The sequence below is a fragment of the Echinops telfairi genome, unplaced genomic scaffold, assembly GCF_000313985.2.
Source record: "Echinops telfairi isolate 266 unplaced genomic scaffold, ASM31398v2 ScPeMD7_70;HRSCAF=299, whole genome shotgun sequence".
Lineage (NCBI taxonomy): Eukaryota > Metazoa > Chordata > Mammalia > Afrosoricida > Tenrecidae > Echinops > Echinops telfairi.
In genome coordinates, this window is record NW_022103968.1 from 72,247,739 (window position 1) to 72,270,382 (window position 22,644).

At 56.4% G+C, this 22,644-nt stretch overlaps 2 protein-coding genes across 14 annotated transcripts in view; one reads left to right on the forward strand and one right to left on the reverse strand.

Annotated features, from left to right (window-relative positions):
• The window catches only part of ARVCF (ARVCF delta catenin family member), a 54,660-nt gene extending 46,127 nt beyond the window's left edge, over nucleotides 1-8,533 (forward strand). For 5 of the 11 annotated variants that reach the window (XM_045291402.1, XM_004701201.2, XM_045291409.1 and 2 more), the window contains 14 exons: nucleotides 110-293; nucleotides 859-976; nucleotides 1,732-1,903; nucleotides 2,509-2,526; nucleotides 3,292-3,363; nucleotides 4,479-4,606; nucleotides 4,858-5,008; nucleotides 5,180-5,378; nucleotides 5,473-5,584; nucleotides 5,670-5,760; nucleotides 6,021-6,074; nucleotides 6,419-6,504; nucleotides 7,000-7,119; nucleotides 7,681-8,533. In XM_045291402.1, coding sequence (XP_045147337.1) covers nucleotides 110-293; nucleotides 859-976; nucleotides 1,732-1,903; nucleotides 2,509-2,526; nucleotides 3,292-3,363; nucleotides 4,479-4,606; nucleotides 4,858-5,008; nucleotides 5,180-5,378; nucleotides 5,473-5,584; nucleotides 5,670-5,760; nucleotides 6,021-6,074; nucleotides 6,419-6,504; nucleotides 7,000-7,107 — 1,493 coding nt within the window. In that variant the 3' untranslated portion in view covers nucleotides 7,108-7,119; nucleotides 7,681-8,533. The remainder of the gene's footprint in view (nucleotides 1-109; nucleotides 294-858; nucleotides 977-1,731; nucleotides 1,904-2,508; nucleotides 2,527-3,291; nucleotides 3,364-4,478; nucleotides 4,607-4,857; nucleotides 5,009-5,179; nucleotides 5,379-5,472; nucleotides 5,585-5,669; nucleotides 5,761-6,020; nucleotides 6,075-6,418; nucleotides 6,505-6,999; nucleotides 7,120-7,680) is intronic. The other 6 variants (XM_045291404.1, XM_045291405.1, XM_045291411.1 and 3 more) reach the window with 4 other exon arrangements.
• Nucleotides 8,534-9,513: 980 nt separating this feature from the next.
• COMT (catechol-O-methyltransferase) overlaps nucleotides 9,514-22,644 on the reverse strand; it is a 19,906-nt gene continuing 6,775 nt past the window's right edge. For 2 of the 3 annotated variants that reach the window (XM_045291268.1, XM_004701427.2), the window contains exons 2-5: nucleotides 15,944-16,229; nucleotides 14,855-15,048; nucleotides 14,519-14,650; nucleotides 9,514-10,306 (exon numbers count right to left, since the gene is read on the reverse strand). In XM_045291268.1, coding sequence (XP_045147203.1) covers nucleotides 10,097-10,306; nucleotides 14,519-14,650; nucleotides 14,855-15,048; nucleotides 15,944-16,229 — 822 coding nt within the window. In that variant the 3' untranslated portion in view covers nucleotides 9,514-10,096. Of the gene's footprint in view, nucleotides 10,307-14,518; nucleotides 14,651-14,854; nucleotides 15,049-15,943; nucleotides 16,230-21,803; nucleotides 21,830-22,644 lie in introns of those variants that run through there. The other variant, XM_045291267.1, reaches the window with a different exon arrangement.

A 22,644-nucleotide genomic window follows, 5' to 3' on the forward strand; every position in this document is an offset into this window, starting at 1 on the left:
TCCTCATCCCTCCTTGTGCCAGAGCTGGGGCAAGACTGTGGGGGCAGGGCAGGTTCAGAGGTGGGACCAAGGTTAGCACCAGTGGACACCCCCCACCACACCCCCACAGGCACTCTATGGAACCTGTCATCCTACGAGCCCCTCAAGATGGTCATCATCGACCATGGCCTGCAGACTCTGACTCACGAGGTCATTGTCCCTCACTCGGGCTGGGAGCGAGAGCCCAATGAGGACTCGAAACCAAGAGATGCTGAGTGGACCACGGTCTTCAAGAACACATCTGGCTGCTTGAGGTGTGGGCGGGCTGGGGTGGTCCGCAGGAAGATGGGGCATGGGGAGGAGGCAGGAGCCTGGTGTGGGCCCCAAGCCTCTCCCTGTGTCCTGAGACTAAGACATGCTCTGGGCAAGGCTGGCGGTCTCCTGCTTTCTCCTGCCCTGCCCAGCGTCACCCCTGTGTGCTGTCACCATGATAACCTGCAGTGGGGGAACCCAGACCCTCAGCGCCTGCCTGCCCTGGAAGCTTCATCCCACTTCCCGTGACCCCAGCCCTGCCCTGTCCCTTGGAGGCCCTGCCGGGACCCTGCAAGGTCTGCCTGTTCCTGGGGAGCCCAGCATCGCCCAAGCATGGAGCCAGGACTTTGTGGCCTCCACCGCTGCCCTTTTCCACCGGGAAGTTAGGGGTATCTCCATGGGATTCCCCAAGGGCTCAGGCTACCCTGTCCTTGTCCCTGCGTGCCAGGCTGTGGTGTGGCCCCTCACTAATCCCAGTGGGGCAACGTTGGGCCATTTGGCAGATGGCAAGACCCTGTGGCGGGGGAGCAGGAAGTGGAGTTCACCAAGTTTGCTCTTGGCTCCCAGGAATGTGAGCTCAGACGGCGCAGAGGCCCGGCGGCGCCTGCGGGAATGTGAGGGGCTGGTGGATGCGCTGTTGCACGCACTGCAGTCGGCTGTGGGCAGGAAGGACACAGACAACAAGGTGGATGGGGCTGGGGACATCCAAGGGGACCCCCAGGGAGGTCCCAGGCATGGCAGCCCAGACCCGTTGCTGTGTAGTCAGTTTCAGTTCAGAGATGACAGCATTTCTGAGGCTGTGTGTCTTTTTGGAGGAGCTGGTGGGTTCTAACCACTCCCCCAAACCTTCAGCTATTAAGTCGATTTTGACTTGGTGAACCTATGGGACAAAGTTAGAACTGCCCTGTGAGGTTTCTCAGGCTGTCAGTCTTCATGAAGCAGGATGCCTCATGATCTCCCACAGAGTAGTTCCCGCAAACAACAACAAAAGCAAACTCACTGTTGGAGAGTCCGTTATGACTCACAGAGACCCTATAGGACAGGGTAGAACTGCCTCTGTGAGTTTCCAAAACTTAACTCTTAGTGGGGATAGAGAGCCTCCCTCATCTTTCTCCTATGGAGTGGCTAGTGGTTTCTCACTCAGCCCACCATGTAACCACTACTCCACCAGGGTTCCTTAGATGTGGCAAGGCCCTCCCTCCTCAAACACGTTGTGTGGGTTCCCTAGCTTCCCACAAGGAGCTTGAGGCCTGGGGGTGCAGATGAATGGCAGAGCCCGGGGTCCCTACCTTCCTCTCACATCCCTCCCTGACAGCACTCCTGGCAGGAGGTGCTGCTCCTAGGAGCCCTCTGGGATTGGGGGGGGGGGGTGGGGGGGGGGTCGGGTCTGCTTCCAGTCCTCTCACTGGGACACGTGGCCAGCTGCTTCTCTCCCCATAGTCCGTGGAGAACTGTGTGTGCATCGTGCGGAACTTGTCCTACCATGTGCACAAGGAGGTGCCTGGTGCAGACAGGTACCAGGAGGCGGAGCCTGGGCCCCTGGCCAGTGCAGCAGGCTCCCAGCGCAGGAGACACGAGGATGCGAGCTGCTTTGGCGGCAAGAAGGCCAAAGGTAGGTGGGAGGGATTGGCTGACTACTCCAGACCCCTCTCAGGCCCAGAGTCTGGGGCATCCTTTGGCAGCCTGGTGGGTGGGTGGGGAGGCAGAGAGCTGAGGATGGCAGCTAGGCTGGGTCACACAGATGACAGGGTCAGGGTGCAGAGCTTCACACCAGCAGTGTGAGGCTCTCAGAGAAGGGTGGGGGGAGGCACCAGGCTGCCTTGCTGGGGGGCTGCAGATAATGCTGCTTCCTCACCCCCCACTCCACCCCACCCTAACCCCTAAGCCCAGAAAACTCCCTGCAGGGCTGTCCACCTGGAGCTAGACCTGACAAACTTGTGGTACAAATTCCAGGGATCTATTGTCCCCAGCTGTTGTAGGGGACCTGCGTACACCTGCCCCTACCCCCGCCACCCCCCACCCCGTCTGCACCCTATCACTGTGGGCCTGTTTTGACCACACACCCCTCCTCTCCTATCATGGAAGTAATTGAGGTGAGGGCCCGAGTTCCGCCTGCCTGACCCAGGCAGTGAGCACTTGAGACTCAGGGCGGGGCTGGTGGGGGCGCCTCCCGCTCAGCCTCGTCTCCTCTCTCCTGTGCTTCCTCCGGCTGCCCAGAAGAGTGGTTCCACCAAGGTGAGTCCCTGTGTGTCCTGCTGTCCAAGTCTTGGCATGGGCACTGGGAAGCAGCCCAGCCCCACTAGTCCAGAGCCATCTCCATGACAACCACAGGGTGGCGGGTGCAGTGGGCACTTGGAGGTGGCCCCAGCCTCAAGGCCTGCACTGCTCCCCACTTCTATTGCTGTCTCCATGACAACTGTGTGGACTTGACAGCTGCAGGAATGTGGGTTTGGGCTGCTTGGGAGGTGGAGGGGCTGCTTGCCGACAGCCTCAACCTAGCCTGGGCCCCTCCAGTGGGGTGGGGCTCAAGGACAGGGGCAGCACAGAGGACAGGGTGAGGCAGCCTGAGAAGGGGAAGGTTTAGTCAGGGGCTGCTGCAGGCCCTCAGCCTAGGGGTGGGGTCCCCTAGGCTCAGAAAAGTTGACCATTAATAGGGTTTCTGGGTGAGTCCTACATCACTGACCCAGTTTACCCATCTGCATGGGCTGCTCAGCCTGGGCTCCAGCTGCTCCATTCACCCACCTGGCAGCTGCTGGGAGCCATCGGGAGAGTTTCAAGGATGGCTCCTACCACCTGGCAGGGAAGGGCCCTGCGTGCTACGGGAAGAATGAGGTTGTCTCCGGAGTACACTGCTGCTGCTTCTCAGCACAGCTACCCCTCCCACAGCCTCTATGCCCTGCTCGAGACAGAGGTGCTCGTTGCGTCTGGCTTGGAGGCGACAGTGTCCATTCTCTTCCCCCTGTGGGGTCTGCCTCACCTCCCACTGTCCTTCTGTTCCAGGGAAAAAGGACAGTGAGATGGACCGGAACTTTGACACGCTGGATCTGCCCAAGCGAACCGAGGCTGCTAAAGGTGAGCAGAGTAGTGCCGATGGGCCCAGGGCAGGGCAGGATGCTTTATGCTGCCAACGGCCTGCACAGGCCTGATGGAGAAAGGGCGTCCCATGGTTCTCGAGAGGGCCATCCAGTTCTTAGGCACCAGACGAGGGTTCAAGATCGGGGCCAGTGCCGTGAGTCTAGCAATCCAGGCACTGGCAGAAAGTCACACAGCACATGAGAAGCAGAGGTAGGATGGAGGCAAGGTGACCCAGGATGAGTGGAGGGCAGCCAGACAGCTCAGATGAGGTCTGCAGGTGCATCGCAAAGGGGCTTGGGTGCCAAGAAGGCATGGTCAGAGCAGGTAAGGCCCAGAGGAACAGGACTCCCTAAGAGCTGGGATACACACAGAGGCCGGGTATTTCCCCTGCATGTGTCCAGAGCCTGTGGGCATACCGGGCAGAACAGACTCCAGAGAGAAGGGTTCACCCTCGTGGTACTCAGCACCTCTTGAGCCCCTAACCATTGCCAGCCATGCCAGTGGATGGTCCAGATGCCAACCTAAGGAGCAGGGGGGCAGGCAGCCTTGGGAGTAGAGGTGTGGGGCAGGACAAGGGGTCAAAGAACACTGCAGCAGGTGCTCTGGGAATATTTAAAGAACAGGAAGCACCTGGACGCCATACTGGAGGGTGCACGAGCATGGGGACAGGCTGCTAAGGTAGAAGACAGAGGTGGCTAGAAGCCAGCTTGATGTGGGGCCTGCAGCCTTGGAAACACCCCCCCCCCCCCCACCTAAGATGGGAGAAATGTGCCAACTTCATCTGAGGCAGCCATGGTCCTTAAGAATCCAGGGGCCCTGTCCCAGCCTGGTCTAGGGAACTCTGGCTGCCAGGTTGGCCGAGACCCAGCTCTTAGGCAGTAGAGTTGGAAGAGGAACAGGCTCATCTGGCCCCTTCTTTGTTTCCTCTCCAAGCCAGACAGCTCAGTTTGCCCTTCTGTGAAATGGGAATGCTTTTCCCTTTGAAGCCTTTCAGGCATATGTTAGGGGTTCCTGTGCCCTGACTGTGCCACCCTTATCCCTGGCTGTCACTCTCAGTCTCAGGCACACTGATGGTTGGGGGTGACTGTGGGTGGTGGGTCCCCTGTACACAGGCTTTGAGCTGCTGTACCAGCCCGAGGTGGTCCGTCTCTACCTCTCTCTCCTCACGGAGAGCCGGAACTTCAACACCCTGGAGGCAGCAGCAGGCGCCTTGCAGAATCTCAGCGCTGGCAGCTGGACGGTGAGGGTTGGGGCTGGCAGGGACACAGGAGGAGGAAAGAGAGGGAGCTTGTCGTCACCCCCCTTCCCCCGGAGAGGGCCCAAGTCTGGGAGAAGTGCACTCGATCGTGGGGACGCGGTGGAGGTGCCCTGGAGCTGCTGGGGCTGGCATAGACTTTGGCCAGGGAGGAGAAGGGTGGCATGGAGGAATGGCGCAAGGGCCGGAGAAGTGGGTGGGCAGGACTGAACAGCCCCCTGTGCCCTCGGCCACAGTGGGCCACGTACATCCGCGCCACTGTGCGCAAGGAGCGCGGGCTGCCGGTGCTAGTGGAGCTGCTGCAGTCAGAGACCGACAAGGTGGTGCGCGCGGTCGCCATTGCCCTGCGCAACCTCTCGCTGGACCGGCGCAACAAAGACCTCATTGGTAAGGCTCAGGTTGAGACCCCGCTTGGGGAAGCCGGTGGGTGGCTCGGGAAGCCGGCCTCGCTGGCCCTCCCGACCTTCCTGGGATTGCCTCCTTGCCCCTCAGCCGGTCACTGCGTCCCCCTGCCAGAAGTGGGCAGGTGTGTGACCTCCCTACGGTCTGCGTCCCCAGGGAGTTACGCCATGGCGGAGCTGGTGAGGAACGTGCGCAGTGCGCAGGCGCCCGTGCGGCCCGGGGCCCACCTGGAGGAGGACACGGTGGTGGCGGTGCTCAACACCATCCATGAGATCGTGTCCGACAGTCCCGACAACGCGCGCTCGCTGCTGCAGGCCCGCGGCGTGCCAGCGCTGGTCGGGCTGGGTGCGGGCAGGTGTGTGCGGAGGCAGGGGGCTGGCTCCTGGGGGCAAGGCCAGTTCCTCCGGGGGCGGGGCCGGGTTCTGACTCCACCTGATGCCGGGTTGCAGCCAGTCGGTGCGGGAGGCAAAGGCAGCTTCGCACGTGCTGCAGACGGTGTGGAGCTACAAGGAGCTGCGTGGTGCCTTGCAGAAGGATGGGTGGACCAAGACCCGCTTTCAGGTGAGGGCGGCCAGGTTTTCTCACACCTCCTGCTCCCAAAAGCCCCCCAGACCTCACCTCACGTACGTGTGTCCTACCTCCCCAGTCAGCTAATGCTGCCACCAAGGTTCCTAAAGGTGCACCCAGCCCGGGAGGCTTTGACGACAGCACGCTGCCTCTGGTAGACAAGAGCATTGGTGAGCAGAGTGTGGGCACTGGCAAGTAGGAGCCCAGAGGGGAGGAGCCAAGTGACCTGATAGTGGGCGGAGACAGGGCTTCAAGGAGAAGACCCCCTTCCAGGCCTACTATCTCCTCCGTCCTCCCTGCCCATGGCGCCTGTTAGCTCCAAGTTGACAGGTGCAGAGACCCCGGTGCCTCAGGGCCCCTCAGAGGCCCTGTGGGTTTGCCTGCTGGGTGTCTCGGGCTTGGCTGGCCCTCATCTGAGCATGCCTTGCAGATGGCGAGAAGCCAGAAAACCGAGATGTGATCCCTATGGACCCACTGGGCCCCGGTGAGTTCAAGGGCAGGCCTGCTGGACCCTTGGCGGTGGCAGCAGGCTGCCTGGTGGGGTGAGTGTAGGGCTGGGTGCCCTGAGGTCCTGAGTCCATCTCTCTGGTTGAGGAGGCTGAGGGGCCAGGCAGGGCACCCATGAAGGGATCTGCCTCCCATTAGGGCCTCTGACATCCTGTTGTGAAGAGGCTTGAGGGGTTTAAGCTTTAGTGAGGGGCAGCAGGTCCAGGCCATTACCAAACAGGGGGTGCCCAAGAGGGTGGGGGTGCACCCTGGGGTGTAGACTGCCCCTTTGGAGCCTGGCCCTCTTGAGTTCCCCTCACCCAGCCCCCACCCCCCTTACAGATGCCTACTCCACCATTGACCGGGCAGGTCGGAGGCTTTGGGGAAGTGACACTGCTGGGGAGGTCTTCCAAAAGGAATCCTTGAAAGTAAGCAGCCAACCATGGTTAGAGGAGCGGTGAGGACTGGGAGGGGGCCCAGTGGGGGAGACCATCTCGAGTGGGTGTGGTCTCAGGGCCTCTGATGATGCTCCAGTTGGAGTGCAGTCTTGGGGGGAGGGCTCAGAGAGGGCCCCCTGGTCATCCTGACAAGGTGGCTGTCAGCCTGCCAGTCTTTGCCTTCTTTGCATGTCTGTGCTTGGGCCAGGGCCCTGGTGGCTCCACCTGTCCCCTGCTCTGTGGCACCCCTCAGTTTCATACAGGGCTCTGAGTGAATCCATGCATCATGTGTGTCCTTGCAAGCAGAACCTGCCTGCTCCCCTTAACTGTCTAGTGTTCCCCTGGAGCCCACCCTCGTCCCCACCTTCAACTCCCCCCCTGCCCCTCCCTGGTGCCGCCAAAGACCAGCCCACCCCATCCTATCTGCTCCCTCACTCTGCATTGTTTTGTCTCTTAACACCCTCCCGCCATCCCTGTCTGCTGCAGCCCGACCCTGGCAGGAAGGCCCCTCCTCCCGGGCCCAGCAGGGCCACAGTCAGGCTGGTGGACGCCATGGGGGAGCCTAAGCCTCAGCCCGTTGACTCCTGGGTCTAGCTTGCATGCCTGGTATGTTCTCCCGTCTGATGTCCGTCCACATGTCCACTGTCAGGCTGGGGGCTTCTCGTTCTCTGCTGCCTGCGCGCTTCTCTGTTCTCTGTGCGTGCACAGCAAGTCCACGCACCCATCTTAGGGAAGGGCAGACTGAGGCCTGAGGTGGGTGGGGGTGGGGGATTCCCAGCCCCATTCCAGGTCCTGTGCAAGGGTGGGGGTGGGACACCCTCTCACCACCCCCACCCCTCCCCACCCCCCGCCCCAGCTACAGGGGCCTCACAGGGACCAGCAAGTGGGAATGACTCCCATTCAAAGATGGCTCTGTAGCCGTAGGTGAGCAGGTGGTGGCTGTATCTGTTGCCACTCTGACTGACAATGGGAGTCCCCACCAAGACGCTCTGGTCAGCTTATCCAGTGAGAGCTACCCACAATTCTATCCGCCTGTGCCGAGCAGTACCTCGTGCCTCGTGCCACCCAGCCTCAAAATCACACCAGGTCCCCTCTGCGCACTTAGTTCCAGGACAACCAGCCTTGCTCCTGGCTGCAACACCCACCCTCCCTTCCTTTCCTCCTCAGGGCTGGGGCCCAGCTGTTTGTTCTTAGGACTTTTTATCACGGGAAGAACTGGATCTTCTGCGCTCCCTTGCTGAGCAGACACTGCTGTGGAGTTTGGAGCCCCCTGGCGGCAGGGGTTGGCGTCTTTTCTGGCCCTCCCCTCTCCCTCCAGCCAGGGCCAGCCAGGCCTTGTAGACACCCCAGCTGTGTCCCTGAACTTCACTCTCCATAACTCCTTAGGCCCTACGTTAGATGTTTACTGACATGGTGCTGTGTGAGAGGGGAGGGCAGGAGGGTACCTGGCTCAGTGGATGGCCAGGTGACCAGGGAGGGGTCCTGGTGTAGAATTAGGAGGGCATGTGTAGGCACAGGGTTTCGGATGCCTGCCCCAGAGAACAGGGACCAGAGCCAGGCACACAGGTAGCCATGGCGTAAGAGAGTGAGGAACAGATCATGGGAGGGGGTCCCAAGGTACCCCTGCAGTGCCACCTTGCAAGACAGGCAGCCCATATGGGTGACCCAGCAGAGTCTTTGCAGGGACAATGGGTAGAATCAGGCCGACTATTGCCTGAGCCTTGCTCTGGGATCACTGCCCAGGAGCCCTGTGGCAACCTTTTCTGAACCAACTCTGGCCCCATGGGTCTGTGCAGGCAGCTGCAGCTGCCCAGGCCACCCCACAGCGCCTCTGGGATTGATCCTCTGTCGCAGCAGCAGCAGCAGAGGGTCACTGTTCAGTGCCTGCTGTTTGTAACTTTAAAACAGAAGAAAAACACGACAAACAAACATCACAAAGAAAAACCAAAAGACTGTCTTGGTAAACATCTAGATTTTTCTAAGAAATTTTGAAAATTAAAAGATGCAACAAAAGAATTTACCACTTTGTGCCACTCAGATCTCCTGTCTCAGATTGCCTGGTTCCCCGTTGGTGCTGAGAGCGAAGGCCTCAATTTGCTTGTTGGGCAATGGGTAGGCACAGCTGCCATGTGTCTATCAGCTGGCCTGGTCAGCCTGGACACTTCCAGACTGGGTCTTTGGGCTTTCTCCACTCCTTACCCTCCACTCTACAGTCCCTCCATCCCAGCTCAGACTTACTGTCAGTCCCCTCTTAAAGAAACCATCCTGGCCTGAGGCTGCCCTGGGATCAGCACAGACCTCTGGCATTGCTGGTGGAGCCCTGGGAGCCTGCAGGACAGTGAGTACTACTACCTCTCTAGAGTTGGGATCAGAGGTCAAGACAGGCTGGGAGAGCACTGGATTTGCATAAGTTAAGCACTGGGCTGCTAATCACAGAATTGGCAGTTTAAACCCACCAGCCCCTTAGAGGAGAACAAAGAGGCAGTCGGATCTGTAGACTGACAGCCTCAAAACCCCTAGAGGGCAGTTATTAGCTCTAGTAGGTCACTGAGTGGAATGGACTCAGTGGCAATAAGCTTGTCCAGTGGCAGCAGGGCAATATGCAGAAACACTAAGACCCCTGAACCTCTCTGTCCTCTTCTGTAAACATGGCTAGCCCACTGGCCCGAAAAGAGGGTGCCCCAGTGTAATGTTGAGTGGGATACCCACCACACTCACCCGAGTGACCAGAGAAGGTTGAACACTGGCCAACCCTCCTGCTTGGGCTCACCCCAGACCCATGACTTCTCTGTGAGGCTGCCCCACGTGTCCCAGGCCTTCCCCCACTCCCTTGCTAATGTCTGGGAACCCCTGGGGCTGGGTGTAATGCCCAGAACCCAGCTGGCTTGCAGCTGGTGACAGCATCAATGTCCAGTCAAGGGCAATATAGGCTGTTTCATGTCAAAGCTGGGGCGAACAGGGACAGGAAGGAGCCGGACAACAGGCAAGACTGACATGGTGTAAATTTTTTAAGTATCTTTAATTTCTATTTTGACATCTTGGAAACATGATATTGGTGGGTAAGACTGCTACCGGTAGTTTTTAGTAAAATGATCAAGGTTTTCTTTAAAAAACAGAAACACAAAACAGACATGCAATACATAAGAGCTTTTGGTCCAAGTGCCATCACTGAGGCATCTGCTGCCACCTGGTGATGGTAAACTTTAACGACAGACTGAGTCCACTCATCAGCGGCCAATGTTCCCCGGCCTCCCCTACTTCCTGCATCCAGTGGCACCTCTCCTAGCCCGAGGGCCTGCCTCCGGAGCCAGGCAGAAGAAGCCCCTCTCAGAATGCCAGTTTCGGGTAGTAGGTCCCACCCAGAACTCCTTGGCTCAGTCTAGAAGCAAATGCCTTCTTGGCCTTGTAGCAGTGACCCCCTACTATGTGCCCACAGTGTGTGTGATGACCGGTGCAGCAGGGGGAGGGGGCTGGGGTTGGGGGTAGGGCGGGATTTCACAGGTCTGTGGGGTGGGTGGAGACCAGACCACGCCCTAAAGCAGGCTTAGGGGGTGGGGCGGAGCCTGGGGGGTAGGGTGGGCAGTCAAGGCTTCTTCCCCTTGTCACCAGGGCCTGGGCCCAAGTAGATGGCCTTCTCCAGGCCGTCCACCTCCTTGGAGTACTCCAGGTGTGAGCTGTAATGGGTGCATTCGAAACGGCTGCTGGAACGCACGTGGGCCAGGAACTCCGGGGCTCCAGGGAGAATGACATTGTCAGCCAGCAGCACTGTCCCTTTCCGCAGCAGGCCACACTCCTGCAGGGGTGAGATGGGTGGAGGGGGCAAGGTCAGGCGTGCCCAGCCAGCTCAGCACAGGCCCAGGGTGGGCAGTGGCTCCTGCTGTAGTTACAGGGCACCTGCACATTTGCATTGCCAGCAGCTACCGCTGCTCGCTGCTCGAGAAGGCTGTGCTGAGAGCAGGTCCTGGCTCTTCCGTTTGCCAGCCCCTAGAACTGTGTATGGAATGCACTCACTCGCTCACTGTCGAGTCGATGCTGACTCATAGCAACTCTATAGGACAGTGTAAAACTGTCCCTGTGGGTTTCCGAGACTGTTCACAGGTGTACAAAACTCCACTTTTATCCCATGGAACACCGCTGAGGCTCAGTAAATGCTTGCTGGAGGGGCCGGTGGGGCCAAGAGTCAACCCCAAGGCCTGTGGGTCCTTCATGCACCTTGCCAGGGGCATGTGACTTTTCTGAGGGGCCCAGGGGTGGGGGCTGCTGGAGTGACTGTGAGACCCAATCTGGCCTGACCAAAGTGATTGTGCTGGGTCTGCTCTTGCCCCGAGGCTCTATCCACGAGCCTGAGAGGACTCCAAGGTCAGGAGGGATGGCCAGCAGGTGTCAGACACGCTCCTATCGGTGTCCGGGCCCCTCAGAGGGGCAGCTCAGGCCAGGCTCTCAGGACAAGCTGTCTCACTTGCCTGATGCTAGTGCACCCCCTTCCCAGACTGCCATGGGCAGAGGCCGCCAAGCCTCCTGTGGTCGAGTTGAACAGAAAGTGTCAGAATGAACGGTGATGGATGACCTCTCTATAAAGCAATTCCCCAAGTCTGGGGGCTGAAAAGGGGGTTTACGTGGTGCAGTGTGTACAGCACTGGGCTGCTCACTGAAAGATCAGCTGTTACAAACCCCGACCTCTCTGAAGGAGAAAGATGAGACTCTCCCAAAAGACTGACAGCCGTGGAAACCCTAGGGAGCTGTTCTATTCTGCCCTGTAGGGTTGATGGGGAGTTGGATTCAATTTCCCGATTGTGGGTTTGGTTTGGGACTGGGTAGAAAGATCTAGAATAAACAGCCTTGGTGGAGTGGGTGGCACCTGGATTGGGGCAGGAAATGGACAAGTTGCTCTCCAGGGTTAGAGTTTGCCAAGACTTGGCCTGCTTGAAGAGGTACTGCTGGCCCCCACCGAGGAGGCAACCTGTGGTCAGTAAGACTGACTGTGAGTTGAGTTTAAACACTATCAACAGAGAAAGTGGACTCAGCCTCCCAAGGGGACTGGTCGGGGAGCCCCACTTGTCTTGGAAACCAGCCCCAACAGAGAAAAAGGCGGCATCTAACCTGCTCTCCCCAGGAACCAGGGGCCTCCTGCAATAGAAGGATCGCGGCCGAAACGGAAGCTGCTGACCGAGCCAGCCAGCCGGCCCCTGACACGCAGGAAGTAGCATGCGGAGGCCGCGCCAGCACTATGGCCAGGGGACTTTAGAAGTGTGGGTCTGTCCACAGTGACTCTGATGCTCCTCCCATCGAAGTGGCACTAAGTCCTCTCCCACGAGCATTGGCTAGCATGCAGAATAAGGCAGACATGATGGCAACATGAGGATTTGCTACTAGTTACCACTATGTGGATTGCAACTCCTGGAGACCCCACGTGATGTTCAGAGTAGAACACACGTGATGTGCAGAGTAGAAGTGCCTCATCAGGTTCTCCCAGCTTACAGAGATGGCCTTTCAGTCCACCATGGGCCAGTCTACCAAGGGAAATGTCAACCCTTTGGCTGGTGGTGGTGCTGGTGCCTGGTGCCATTGAGCTGGTTCCCGATTGTATGACCCTGTGTAACAAAACCAAACACCGCCCAGTCCTGCACCACCTTCCCCACCACTGGCAGGCTGGAGCCCATGCTTGTAGTCACTGTGTCACAGAGGGTCTTTCTGGCTCTTTGTCACTGCCTCTCTACTTTCCCAGCCGTGAGGCCCTTCCCCAGGAGCTGGCCCTTCCTGGGGTCACGTACAAAACTGTAGTCAGGCGCTCAGCCATTCACACAACCCAGCTCTGTGGTTTTGGATCAACTCCAAACTTACTGCCATCAAATTGAATCTAACTCACAGTGAGTGACCCTATAGAACAGGGTAGGACTGCCTCTGTGGGTTTCTGAAACTAACTCTTTATGGGAATAGAAAGCCTTATCTTTTTCATGAAGAGGGTTGATGGTTCTGAACGGCTGACCTTGAAGTTAGCAGTCTGACATGTAGCCACTACACCACCAGGGCTCCTTGTGGTTTGGAATGAAGTCAGAACAAGGCACTGTAGCATCCTCTTCCTCTCTGTTTCTGATTCTCTCTTGATCGCTCTTGTTCTGGGAAAAGTTAGCTGTCAATGTCCCTGGTGGTACACACGGTTGGTGCTTGACTACTAATCCTAAACGTGAGCAGTTCAGGCCCTGACATGTGACACATGGGTTCACCTTGAGTTGGATGGACTGCATAACAGGTCAGGTCATTTTTATGTCAGATGGGGGCTCAAACATCAGTGGTGGGGAGGCACTTGTGTGGTAAGGACACTGGGCTGCCTCTGAACAGCTCTCCTTCAATCTGAATTGCAACCTGCCTCCAAGCCCACCAAAGTACACACTCTGGGCATGTGATCAGGAGAGACCAGTTCCTGGAGAAGGACGTCACTCTTGGTAAAGTGGAGGGCAGCAAAAAAGAGGAAGGCCTTTCAGGAGATGGACTGATACAGGAGCTACAACCATGGGCTCAAACATAGCAACTGTGTGGATGACACCTGACCAGGTAGCGTTTCCTTCTGTTGTGCATTGGTTACTACGAGTCAGGCCCCTAACAACCAGCCCTGTCCCCACCCACCAGTCCCTCCCCCTATGGGTCCCCACAGAGCCAGTCTCAGCCTTGCCCCACAGAAGCCAAGGTACTGCAGGGCTGGGAGCACACGTTGAACATCGAAAGCCATTTCCAATTCACTGCTTATCCTCTTTCGAGATAATTACCCGCTTTGAACAAGCAGCACCGAGGAAACTGTTAGTTTCCTAGTTACTGAGCTGCAATATTTGCTGCTTTTCTGTAAACAAAAGCCCCTAATTACCACACAGCCCAGAGCTGCTGAGTACCTAGCGCCCCACAGCCCTCAGTCTGCCCCGGCACAGCCCTTGTGTGGATCTCTCCAGTTCTAGGCCGCCAGCCTGTGCCCTCCACATCGGAGCTGGTGGAGCCCCGGTGGTGCTGTGGGTTTAGTGCTGGCTGTTAACCCCGAGGTTGATGTGTCAAACCCACCCGCTTCTCCGCTGGATAAAGCGAGGCTGTCCGCTCCTGTAAAACCCAATAGCCTCACTGGATGGCTGTGGATGGGGACCCACAGCTGGAGGTGGGCCTTGCTTTGCCCTGCCCCACTCTGGGCATGCTCCCCACCACTGTCTTACTGGTGCAGGTTCTGTCCTTGCCATATCCAGGCTACAAAAGGGGCTGTATTGCCCAGGTGCTGGGCTTCCCATGCGGATGGCACTATACCCCCTTGGCATAGGAGTCCTGGTTCCGCCTCTAGGCTGTGGCTCCCTTGCACTTGTGGTCTCATGGTGCAAAGGGTCAGCTGTGTGGAGAAGACATACTGCAGGGCAGGGAGGTGGTAGTGGAGGAGTGTCCTGAACCCCCTTGGAGGACTCCATGTCAGGTGTCACTCTGAGAACATCAATATTAAATGCCATGTGCCAGTTTATCAAGAGCCCCCACTGATAGGCTCTGCCCTGTCACTGCCTCAGCTGCAACACAGGGGCTCAGGGACCTTCTCAGGTAGGGCTGGACCAGTAGCCAAGCCAGGAGAGCAAGTGTCCCTGAAGGCCTGCTGCCCACTGCCTCTCAGGCCCAGTGGCCCTTGGTCCAAGCACCATGATGTGTGCTGCGCTCACCACTTCCCAGCTGTGGCATTTCTGAGGGCCCCTTACACTCTCTGGCCACTGCCACAGCACCTCACAAAGCACACATTGGCACCCTACCCCCCACTTCCCGCACCTGTACCTCTACCCTCACCCTCGGCTACCTCTCGCACATATACTCCTTAACACCAGGCAGCCGCTTACATGGCTGAGGGCCTTGCCTCACAACCTGCTCAGCAGTGCTCCTGCCTGCTCTGCTGAGGGACCAAGACCGGGAAGGGGTGTTGGGGACGGGTGGAACACCCACTTGGCGACACCCATGCTCAGTGGTAGGTATAGGGCAGGGGCCACATGCAGCTCACCTCCAAAAGGAGCATGTCCGGCAGGTACCGGTCCTTCCAGTGATCAAGAAAGACCATGTCCAACGTGTCCACGTCATACTTCTTTTTCAGCTGGGGGATGATGTCCTGGGACGCCCCAACCAGAATCGTCACCTGGAAGATGGTGACGTCGTGAAGGCCATGCACCTCTGTCCCTCCTGCCCCCAGCAGTCCTGTCTAGGAGTTTGCTCCATCCCCAGCCTCCCTCACAGGCCTGGGGAATCACCCCACAGGGCCTGGGGAAGCCCCGAGGCACTGAGGGGTGGGTTGACTTCCCACCTGGCCCCCGGCCTTATTATGGAGACATGGGGATAGTACCTTGTCCTGCAGGCCGGCAAAGTTGAGGATCTCCTGGGTGATGACCGCATAGGCTGGATTGACCTCAATGGTGAGCAGGCGGCCACCAGGTGGCAGCAGGCGGGCCATGCGTACGGCCGAGTAGCCACAGTAGGCGCCCAGCTCGAGCAGTAGGGTGGGGCGGTATTCCCGCACCACCTCATCTACAATCAGGCCTGGGAGGGCATGTGGGGTGAGTTAGATGGCCAGCCGGCCTGTGGGAGCCCCTCTGACGAATACTGACCTCCAGTCCTGGGCCTCTCCCCCAGCCCAGACCTTCCTTCCCATGCCTCCCTTGGAGCAAGAGGGTCCTTCACTCATTCTGAGGCCCATCCCAGGGCCTGCTCTCAGGGTCCCTTGTGTTCTTCTATAAGCCAGTCTTCTCCCTCCCCACCCACTTGGCTCCCTGCCAAACATCTTCCCCCTTTTGGAAAGCACCCCACTTCCACCCACGGGCTGCACTCGGGTCTCCCTGGTGCTCGTGAGCTGGACAGTTAGGGACTGTGTGTCTGACACACCACCGGGGTCCAGGACAGAGGTGGGTCATGGGACACTCTGGACAGCACCTCCACCCCTGTCCCAAGGGTGCCAGCCCTGCCCACCTAGGCTTCTGTCAGCCCAGTGTCTGTGGGTGTTGACACCCTAGAGCCATTGCCTGGCCTCCTTAGAGCACGTTGCAGCTGGACGTTGGGGGCTGGGCAAGTCTCAGGTAGTAGGTGCCTGAGTCAGGCGGTGTGTGGGCGGAGGCTTGCTGAGTCAGGCCAGATTCCTCCCACAGAGTGAGCCAATAGGCTCTCCCTCCTGGGAGTCAGGTTGTGTGTGAGTCAGGGCACAATGTCTCTTGCCCAGGAGACCTCTGGCCTGGGTGCAAAATCCCTGCAGTGTCCAGCCTGCAAAAGGACACTGTGTCCTGGTCCACACACTGTTGCCCCCTCCACTTATACCCTCGGGTACCCAGGGTTCTAAGGACCCCTCAATTCCCTGGAAATGCGGGTGCTAGCAGGCCTCTCCCATCAGGACTGTGGTGCCGGCCCTGGCACCCAGGTTTCTCCCCCCACCTTGAATGCCCACCTTTCTCGTCGCCCACATTCATGGCCCACTCCTTCTGTGAGCAGTAGGCATCGATGGCGGCCAGCACGCTCTGCGGGTCCCCAGGCTGTGCCTGCTGCTGCACGTGGCGCAGGATACGTTGCTCCTTGCTGTCGCCCATGAGCAGGTCTCGGATGGGCTGCAGGACAAGCTCATTCCACAGGATCAAACACAGGCCTTGGAACCGGGAGCGCAGGTACAGCACCAGAGCCAGCAGCCCGGTGCCCAGCGCAACAGCCACTAGTGGTAGGGGCGGGCCTTCCAGCATCTGCAGGGTGGGGCAAAAATCAGGAAGGGCTTTGGGCTCTCTGAACTCAGGCCAGCAAAGGGCACTGAAGTGTTTCCTGGAAGGGGTTGGCTTCCAAAATACTCATTGGTGCCTTTGAATGGTTGCCGATGCCTAGCAGCCCTAGAGGACAGGGCTGAGCTGCCCCTGGGAGCTTCGGAGACTTAACTGCTTACAGCAGTAGAAAGCCTCATCATTTGCCCTTGGAGGGGCTGGTTTTGAACTGCCTCCCTTATGGTTAGCAGCTCAATGAATAACCACGCTGCCACCAGGACGCCTCATATTCAAAAAGCTCTTGGAAAAACGCCACCATCTTCCCATTCCCTTTCTCCACTGACGCCTTGAAGCCTCCTGGTGGATTTCACCCTGCCGGACTCCCCCACACTCTTCTGGGTTTGGGAGGGTGGCATAATGCCCCTTACTCCCACAATCCTAAGGAAAGGCCACTCTCAGGTCTTCTTGCTCCACCCTTATTGCCTTGAGCAAACCACCTAAGGAGGCAGGTAGACTGACTGTTGGGGACATGTCCCTGTGAGGGGTGTGTTTACCCAGTGACAATCCCTAGGGGAGGGGCATGACCCTCCACTCACCCCTAGCTCATTTTTAATGAACTTTACCCTCCCGGCTGGTTGAGAGGACACCTGGGAAGGGACCAATCAGAGGGGGCCACGTGTCCCAAGGCAGTTCCCAAGCCAAGGACACACTAGCAGAGATTGTGGCTTCCCATGGAAACAGCCCAGCCTGGCCTTCTGTGGAGCTCCTCAACAAGGGGGACCTGACATTCCAGGCCTGGCTAGCAGGTTCAGGTAGCACGTGGGTGGTCATGTGAGGAGGCCCTTACATGTCTCCTATCTAGACAAGCGGCAAAGCTAATCTAATGGGCGCGGAGATTTTTTCATGGTTAGCCAGCTAATCATCAACAGACACTGGCCTGAGCATGCGGGAGGTCTAGGTCTCTCACCAGAGGCTGGCCTTGCTCTGGAGGCGTCTGCTCAGGGTATCCTCTGGTCGGGGACCCCTCAGGACAGTCTCCTTCTCCCGGTCGATGCTGTCTGGCAGGTGGCCCAGGAGCCATGGGCAAAGCGGGGAGCTTCAATGAACACATTTGTACAAGCCCTGCTTCTCTTCGAAGCGCAATTTACAGGTTGGGCACTCGCACTGACCTCAAGGGCTCGTGTACAAAAACCACACACAGAGCACTAACATGAGCAAGAGAAGCAGGTGTGAGAGCAGCAGGTACAGGGTACGCCACTTACAGAAAACACCAGAAGCCTGGGAAGGCTGACTGACCATTGCCTGGGTGGGGGCCAGGGCCCACTTGCTGCTCCCAAGAGCTTATTTTATGCTATCCTTCTGCAGAACCCTGGTGGCGCTGTTGGGTAAGTAGTGGGCTACTAACGGCAAGGTTGGCGGTTTGAAACTGGCAGCTTTTCAGCAGGAGAAAGTCATAGAGTGTGTCTCGGACACCCACACTGGCCTACTGGGTGGGTCACTGTGAGTGGAAACTGACCACATGGCAGTGAGTCTGGTTTGTTTGTTTCTTCCAGAAAGCCATGAGCACTAGTGATGCAGCAGGTTGAGTGTTGGGCTGCTACCTGGGAGATGCATGGGTCAGACCCACCTGCTGCGCCACATAAGAAAGGCGTGGCTGTCAGCTCCCGTAAAGGCTGCAGCCATGGAAACCCACAGGGCATGCCACTCTGTCCTATAATGTTGCTTTGGGTCAGACTGAACGCAATGGCAGTGAGCATGGCTTGGGGTTTGGCCAGATGTTCAGCTTAGAGCTAAGGAAGGTGGCACCCTCCCTCCCCCACAGCACAGCCTGGCACCCAAGTGAGGGTAGGAGGGGACAGGTGCACTGATGGGAAAAAGCTGTTTGGCCATCAGATGGTGATGCTGTGGGGGTCGGAGAGCGAACACTCGCCATCTTAGTGGGTGTAATCCCTCAGTCTGCAGCCCTGGCTCTCTTGGAACCCTGAGAAAGTGGGGCATGATGAGGGGACAGTTGGGGATCACACCCTCACCTGAGGTGGGCTCCCCAGTGCTATTTCTACAGGGGAAGGGTGGTGCAGTTATACCTCACACCTGCTCCTGCGTCTTCATCCTATGTGGATCCTGGTCTCCACATGGACCATGGGGCTGGATGGACCAATGGGGACTAAGCAAGTGAGAAGCCTGGTAACTGACTGACTCATGACTGGATGGACGGCCTGACTCCAGCCTTCTCTGTACTAAGTGACCACCCACCCCGCTTCAATGCTCCAACAGCTCCCAGCAAGACTACTTGTCAAGACTGGGGGAGATCACTCTGCCTGGGGGCTCAATTTCCCCTTCACGTGTCCCCCACCATCTCCCAGGAGGATTCAGAGTTCACTGGAGCAAGCGTCACTGAGCTCTGGAGAGTGGGGACGGGCTGGCCATTGTCCACTCTGCCTCTGATGGTTTGTCCAGTGATTTTGTTTTTAAAAAAAACAAAACAGGGTGAGCAGATTGGTGGCATAGTAGTTGCTCATCTTGGCTGCTAACCACAAGGTCAGCCATCTGAAACCACTAGCTGTTCTTTGTTAGAAAGATGAGGCTTTCTACTCCCATAAAGAGTTATAGTCACAGAAACCCACAGGGGCAGTGCTACCCTGTTAAATGGAGTGGCTATGAGTCAGAATCAACTCCATGGCAGGGAGTTTGGTTTGAGTTTTGCTGAATTAAACTGTTATCTTTATACAACTGAGTTAAGTGTTGGGCTGCTAACCACAAGGTTGGCAGTTCAAACCTCCTTCAGCTCCTCAGGGGTAAGATGAGGTTGTTTGTTCCAGTAAAGATCGATAGGCTCTGAAACCCTAGGGAGCAGTTAGACTGTCCTACAGAGTCCCTCTGAGTTTCAATTGACTCAGTAGTGGCTTGTTGCAAGTTGAGAAGTGAAAGCCAGAGTTTGCGTAGAATTTTTTTGGGGGGGCGGGGTGGTGGTGGTCCTTGTTACATTTAGTAGATGTTTTTCTTCTGGGAAAAGGTGACGCTGTCTGCTACCGCAAAGATTTGCAGCCTCGGAAACCCTAGGGAGCAGTTTTACTTTGTCCAGAAAGGGTGCTATGAGTCAGAATCCACTCCATGGCAGTGGAAAGGGAAGAGTCCTGTGTGACAATCTGTTCCCTTGACAAGCTCCTGTCTTCTGGCTATGTTACTCTCCCCCACCCCCTGCAAATACCTACTACCATATAGTTGATTCTGACTCCCTGTGACAGAGTAGACCCCCTAGGATAGAGTAGAACTTCCCCTTTGGGTTTCTGGAGGACGCTCCCTATTGCTGTAGGGCTAGTCTCGGACACTCACGAGGGCAGTTCTGTCCTGTTCTGTACGGTCGCCGAGTTGCCGTCGACTTGACGACAGTGAGTTTTTGGTTGTGCGAGTTTCTCAGGCTGTAAATCCTGACATGCGCAGAAAGCCTCACCTTTCTCTTAATGAGCAGCTGGTGGGTTCAAACCACTAACCTTGTGGTTAGCAACCCAACACATACCGCACTAAGCCATCAGGGTTCCTATGCTAATGGCTAAAAGCCATAAATAACTAAGAGAACGTTTTCTCTGTAATAAATCCCAAGGATGGGGGTTTAACAGACACATTGTTGCAAAATGGCCTTAAATATTCTTTCATAAGGACAAATGCCCAAAAGTTCATGGAAAAATTCCATTATCCTATTAAAGAAACAAAAAGCAACTTTTTAATTATGAATTAGGTGGGGGTTTACATTTCAGATCATCAATTTTGTATTCAACAGTTTATCATACTCATCACCCCCCACCCAATAGCTTACTTTCCATCTTCTTTTAATTCCATATTGCCACAAAGATTTTAGAGTCCCTTTGTTGAAACAACATCTCAAGGGAAAATAAACGAAAACAAAAAACCTTGATGTGTTGGCTTTGGGGCTAAAGTTTTCCACACAACCAAGGTTTCGTTTAGACAAACAATTTCTCAAGAGCGAGCCCGGTGCTCTTATCGGCAGCTCTAGCTTCAAAGAACGTCTCCCATCGATTCTGACATATTTGTGACTGGCTCTGGAAAGCAAACCTCTGCAGCATTTTGACACTGTAATTGGCCATTGTGTAGCCCCACTGAATGCCTCTCCTCATCCCTAACCCCTCCCATTTGTGACTTCAACAAAAAATTAACCCAGGGAGGGTGTTACTTCGTTTCGCTATAGCTATTGGTGTGAAAACATGTTAGTGGAAAAACCATCATTTCTCACTCATGTAGACGGGTGTCTTTCTACATCCGGATATAATACTTTTTCTGAAGAAATTTGCCTTTTATGGACTGAGTAGATTCTTCTCTGTTACACATGCCATATTCAGACACTGAGCAGAGTGGGTGGAGGGAGCAGCTGGAATGGGCAGCCCTGGCCCAACACTGCCCGCCTCCTCTGGGCACCACGCAGCTATAGGATTTCAGTCTCTGAAGGCTAACAACACAGCTTGGGCCATCATGCCTATTTGCCAAGTATCCTGGAGTCAGGGGCTTCTTTCTACTCGAACCTCTGGGGCAGCAAGGCGGGTGATGGTCTCTTTCAGCAAGAACTATAGCCGCTGTCTGTGGGGGTCTCAGGTTAGCTGTCATGAAAGGACAGTAGTCTAGCCAAAGCCTGCACAGAGAGCAGATGAAGAACCCAGGCCTGGTGTCCTGTGGGCCTTCCATTCTTAGCATTCCTGAGAGAGCTGCTGTCCCAGGAGATATGTCCCTTGTGACCCGCACTGAAGGTGTCCTGGGCTGCCCTGCCTCTACTGCACGTGAGTTAATGTGAAATTGGACCCTTGAAACCCACAGCCTGGTTTCTTCATCACTATGTGATCAGAGCCAGGACTGTCCCCGATGGCAGTGCCCCTCTGGGAACTGTTCCCTGGGCAGCAGAGAGAGCATGAGAGGGGCTGGGGACTCCCACTCCAGCTCCTGCACCTCCCCCAATCCCAGGCTGGGACACAGGGATGCTCCAGGCTCTTCCAGTCCCAAAAAGGAAAAGAAGACTTGGCGTATCCTGTGGGAAATGGCCCAGGAAAACAACCTCAGCACTCATCTCCCCCAGGGACCCAGGCAATCTGCCCTGCCCGCCCCACTGAGGGAGCATAGACTCCCAGACTCGGTCACTTCTGAGCCTGCTTCCCATGTGCTTGCTCACTTCTAGTCCCCGGCCCCACGCACACTCATCTTCAGTGTCCCCGCCCCATGCACAGTCACCTCCGGCTGCCTCTGCTGCCCTCCCCAGCCCCCTCTGCAAGGCCAGGGAACCACTGTCCTCAAAACAAGCCTTTCCTTCCTATAGGGACATGGGGTCCACAGAGATCGCTACATCTGATGGTCCAAAAGCCTGAGATAAGAGCAGGTACCTGTCCCCAATCAATAACAATTAACTGCCCGCCCCACCCCTACCCCCATCTCCACACACCCAATGAAACCTCTCTAAGAGCCTGTACACAGATCAAGAGGCAGCTGTGAGAACAGACTAAGGGAATACTACTATATGGTTTAAAGTCAGGAAAGGTGTGTGTCAGGGTTGTGTCCTCTCACCATACTTATTCAATCTGTATCCTGAGCAGATCATCAGAGAAGCTGGATTATATGAAGAATTCGGCATCAGGATTGGAGGAAGGCTCATTAACAAGCTGCGATATGCAGATACACAACCTTGCTTGCTGAAAGTGAGGAGGACTTGAGACATTTGTTGATGAAGATCCAGGATTGCAGCCTTTGGTATGGATTACAACACAATGTCAAGAAGACCAAAATGGCATCAAAGAACAAAAAAATCATATCATTGTGAATGAGGGGGAGTGCGGGGTGGGGACCCAAAGCCCATCTGTAGGCAACTGGACATCCCCTTACAGAAGGGTCACCGGAAGGAGATGACAAGCCAGTCAGGGTGCCGTGTAGCAATGATGAAACATACAACTTTCCTCTAGTTCTTAAATGCTTCCTCCCCCCACTATCATGATCCCAATTCAACCTTACAAATCTAGCTAGACCGGAGGGTGTACACTGGTACAGACAGGAACTGGAAACACAAGGAATCCAGGACAGGAATCCCTCAGGACCAGTGATGAGAGTGGCAATACCGGGAGGGTGGAGGGAAGGTGGGGTAGAAAGGGGGAATTGGTTACAATGATCTACATATAACCCCCTCCCTGGGGGATGGACAACAGAAAAATGGGTGAAGGGAGATGTCGGACAGTATAAGACATGACAAAATAATAATAATTTATGAATTATCAAGGGTTCATGGGGAGGGATGCAGAGGGAGGGGGGAAATGAGCTGATACCAAGGGTTCAAGTAGGAAGCAAATGTTTTGAGAATGATGATGGCAACAAATGTACAAATGTGCTTGACACAATGGATGGGTGTATGGATTGT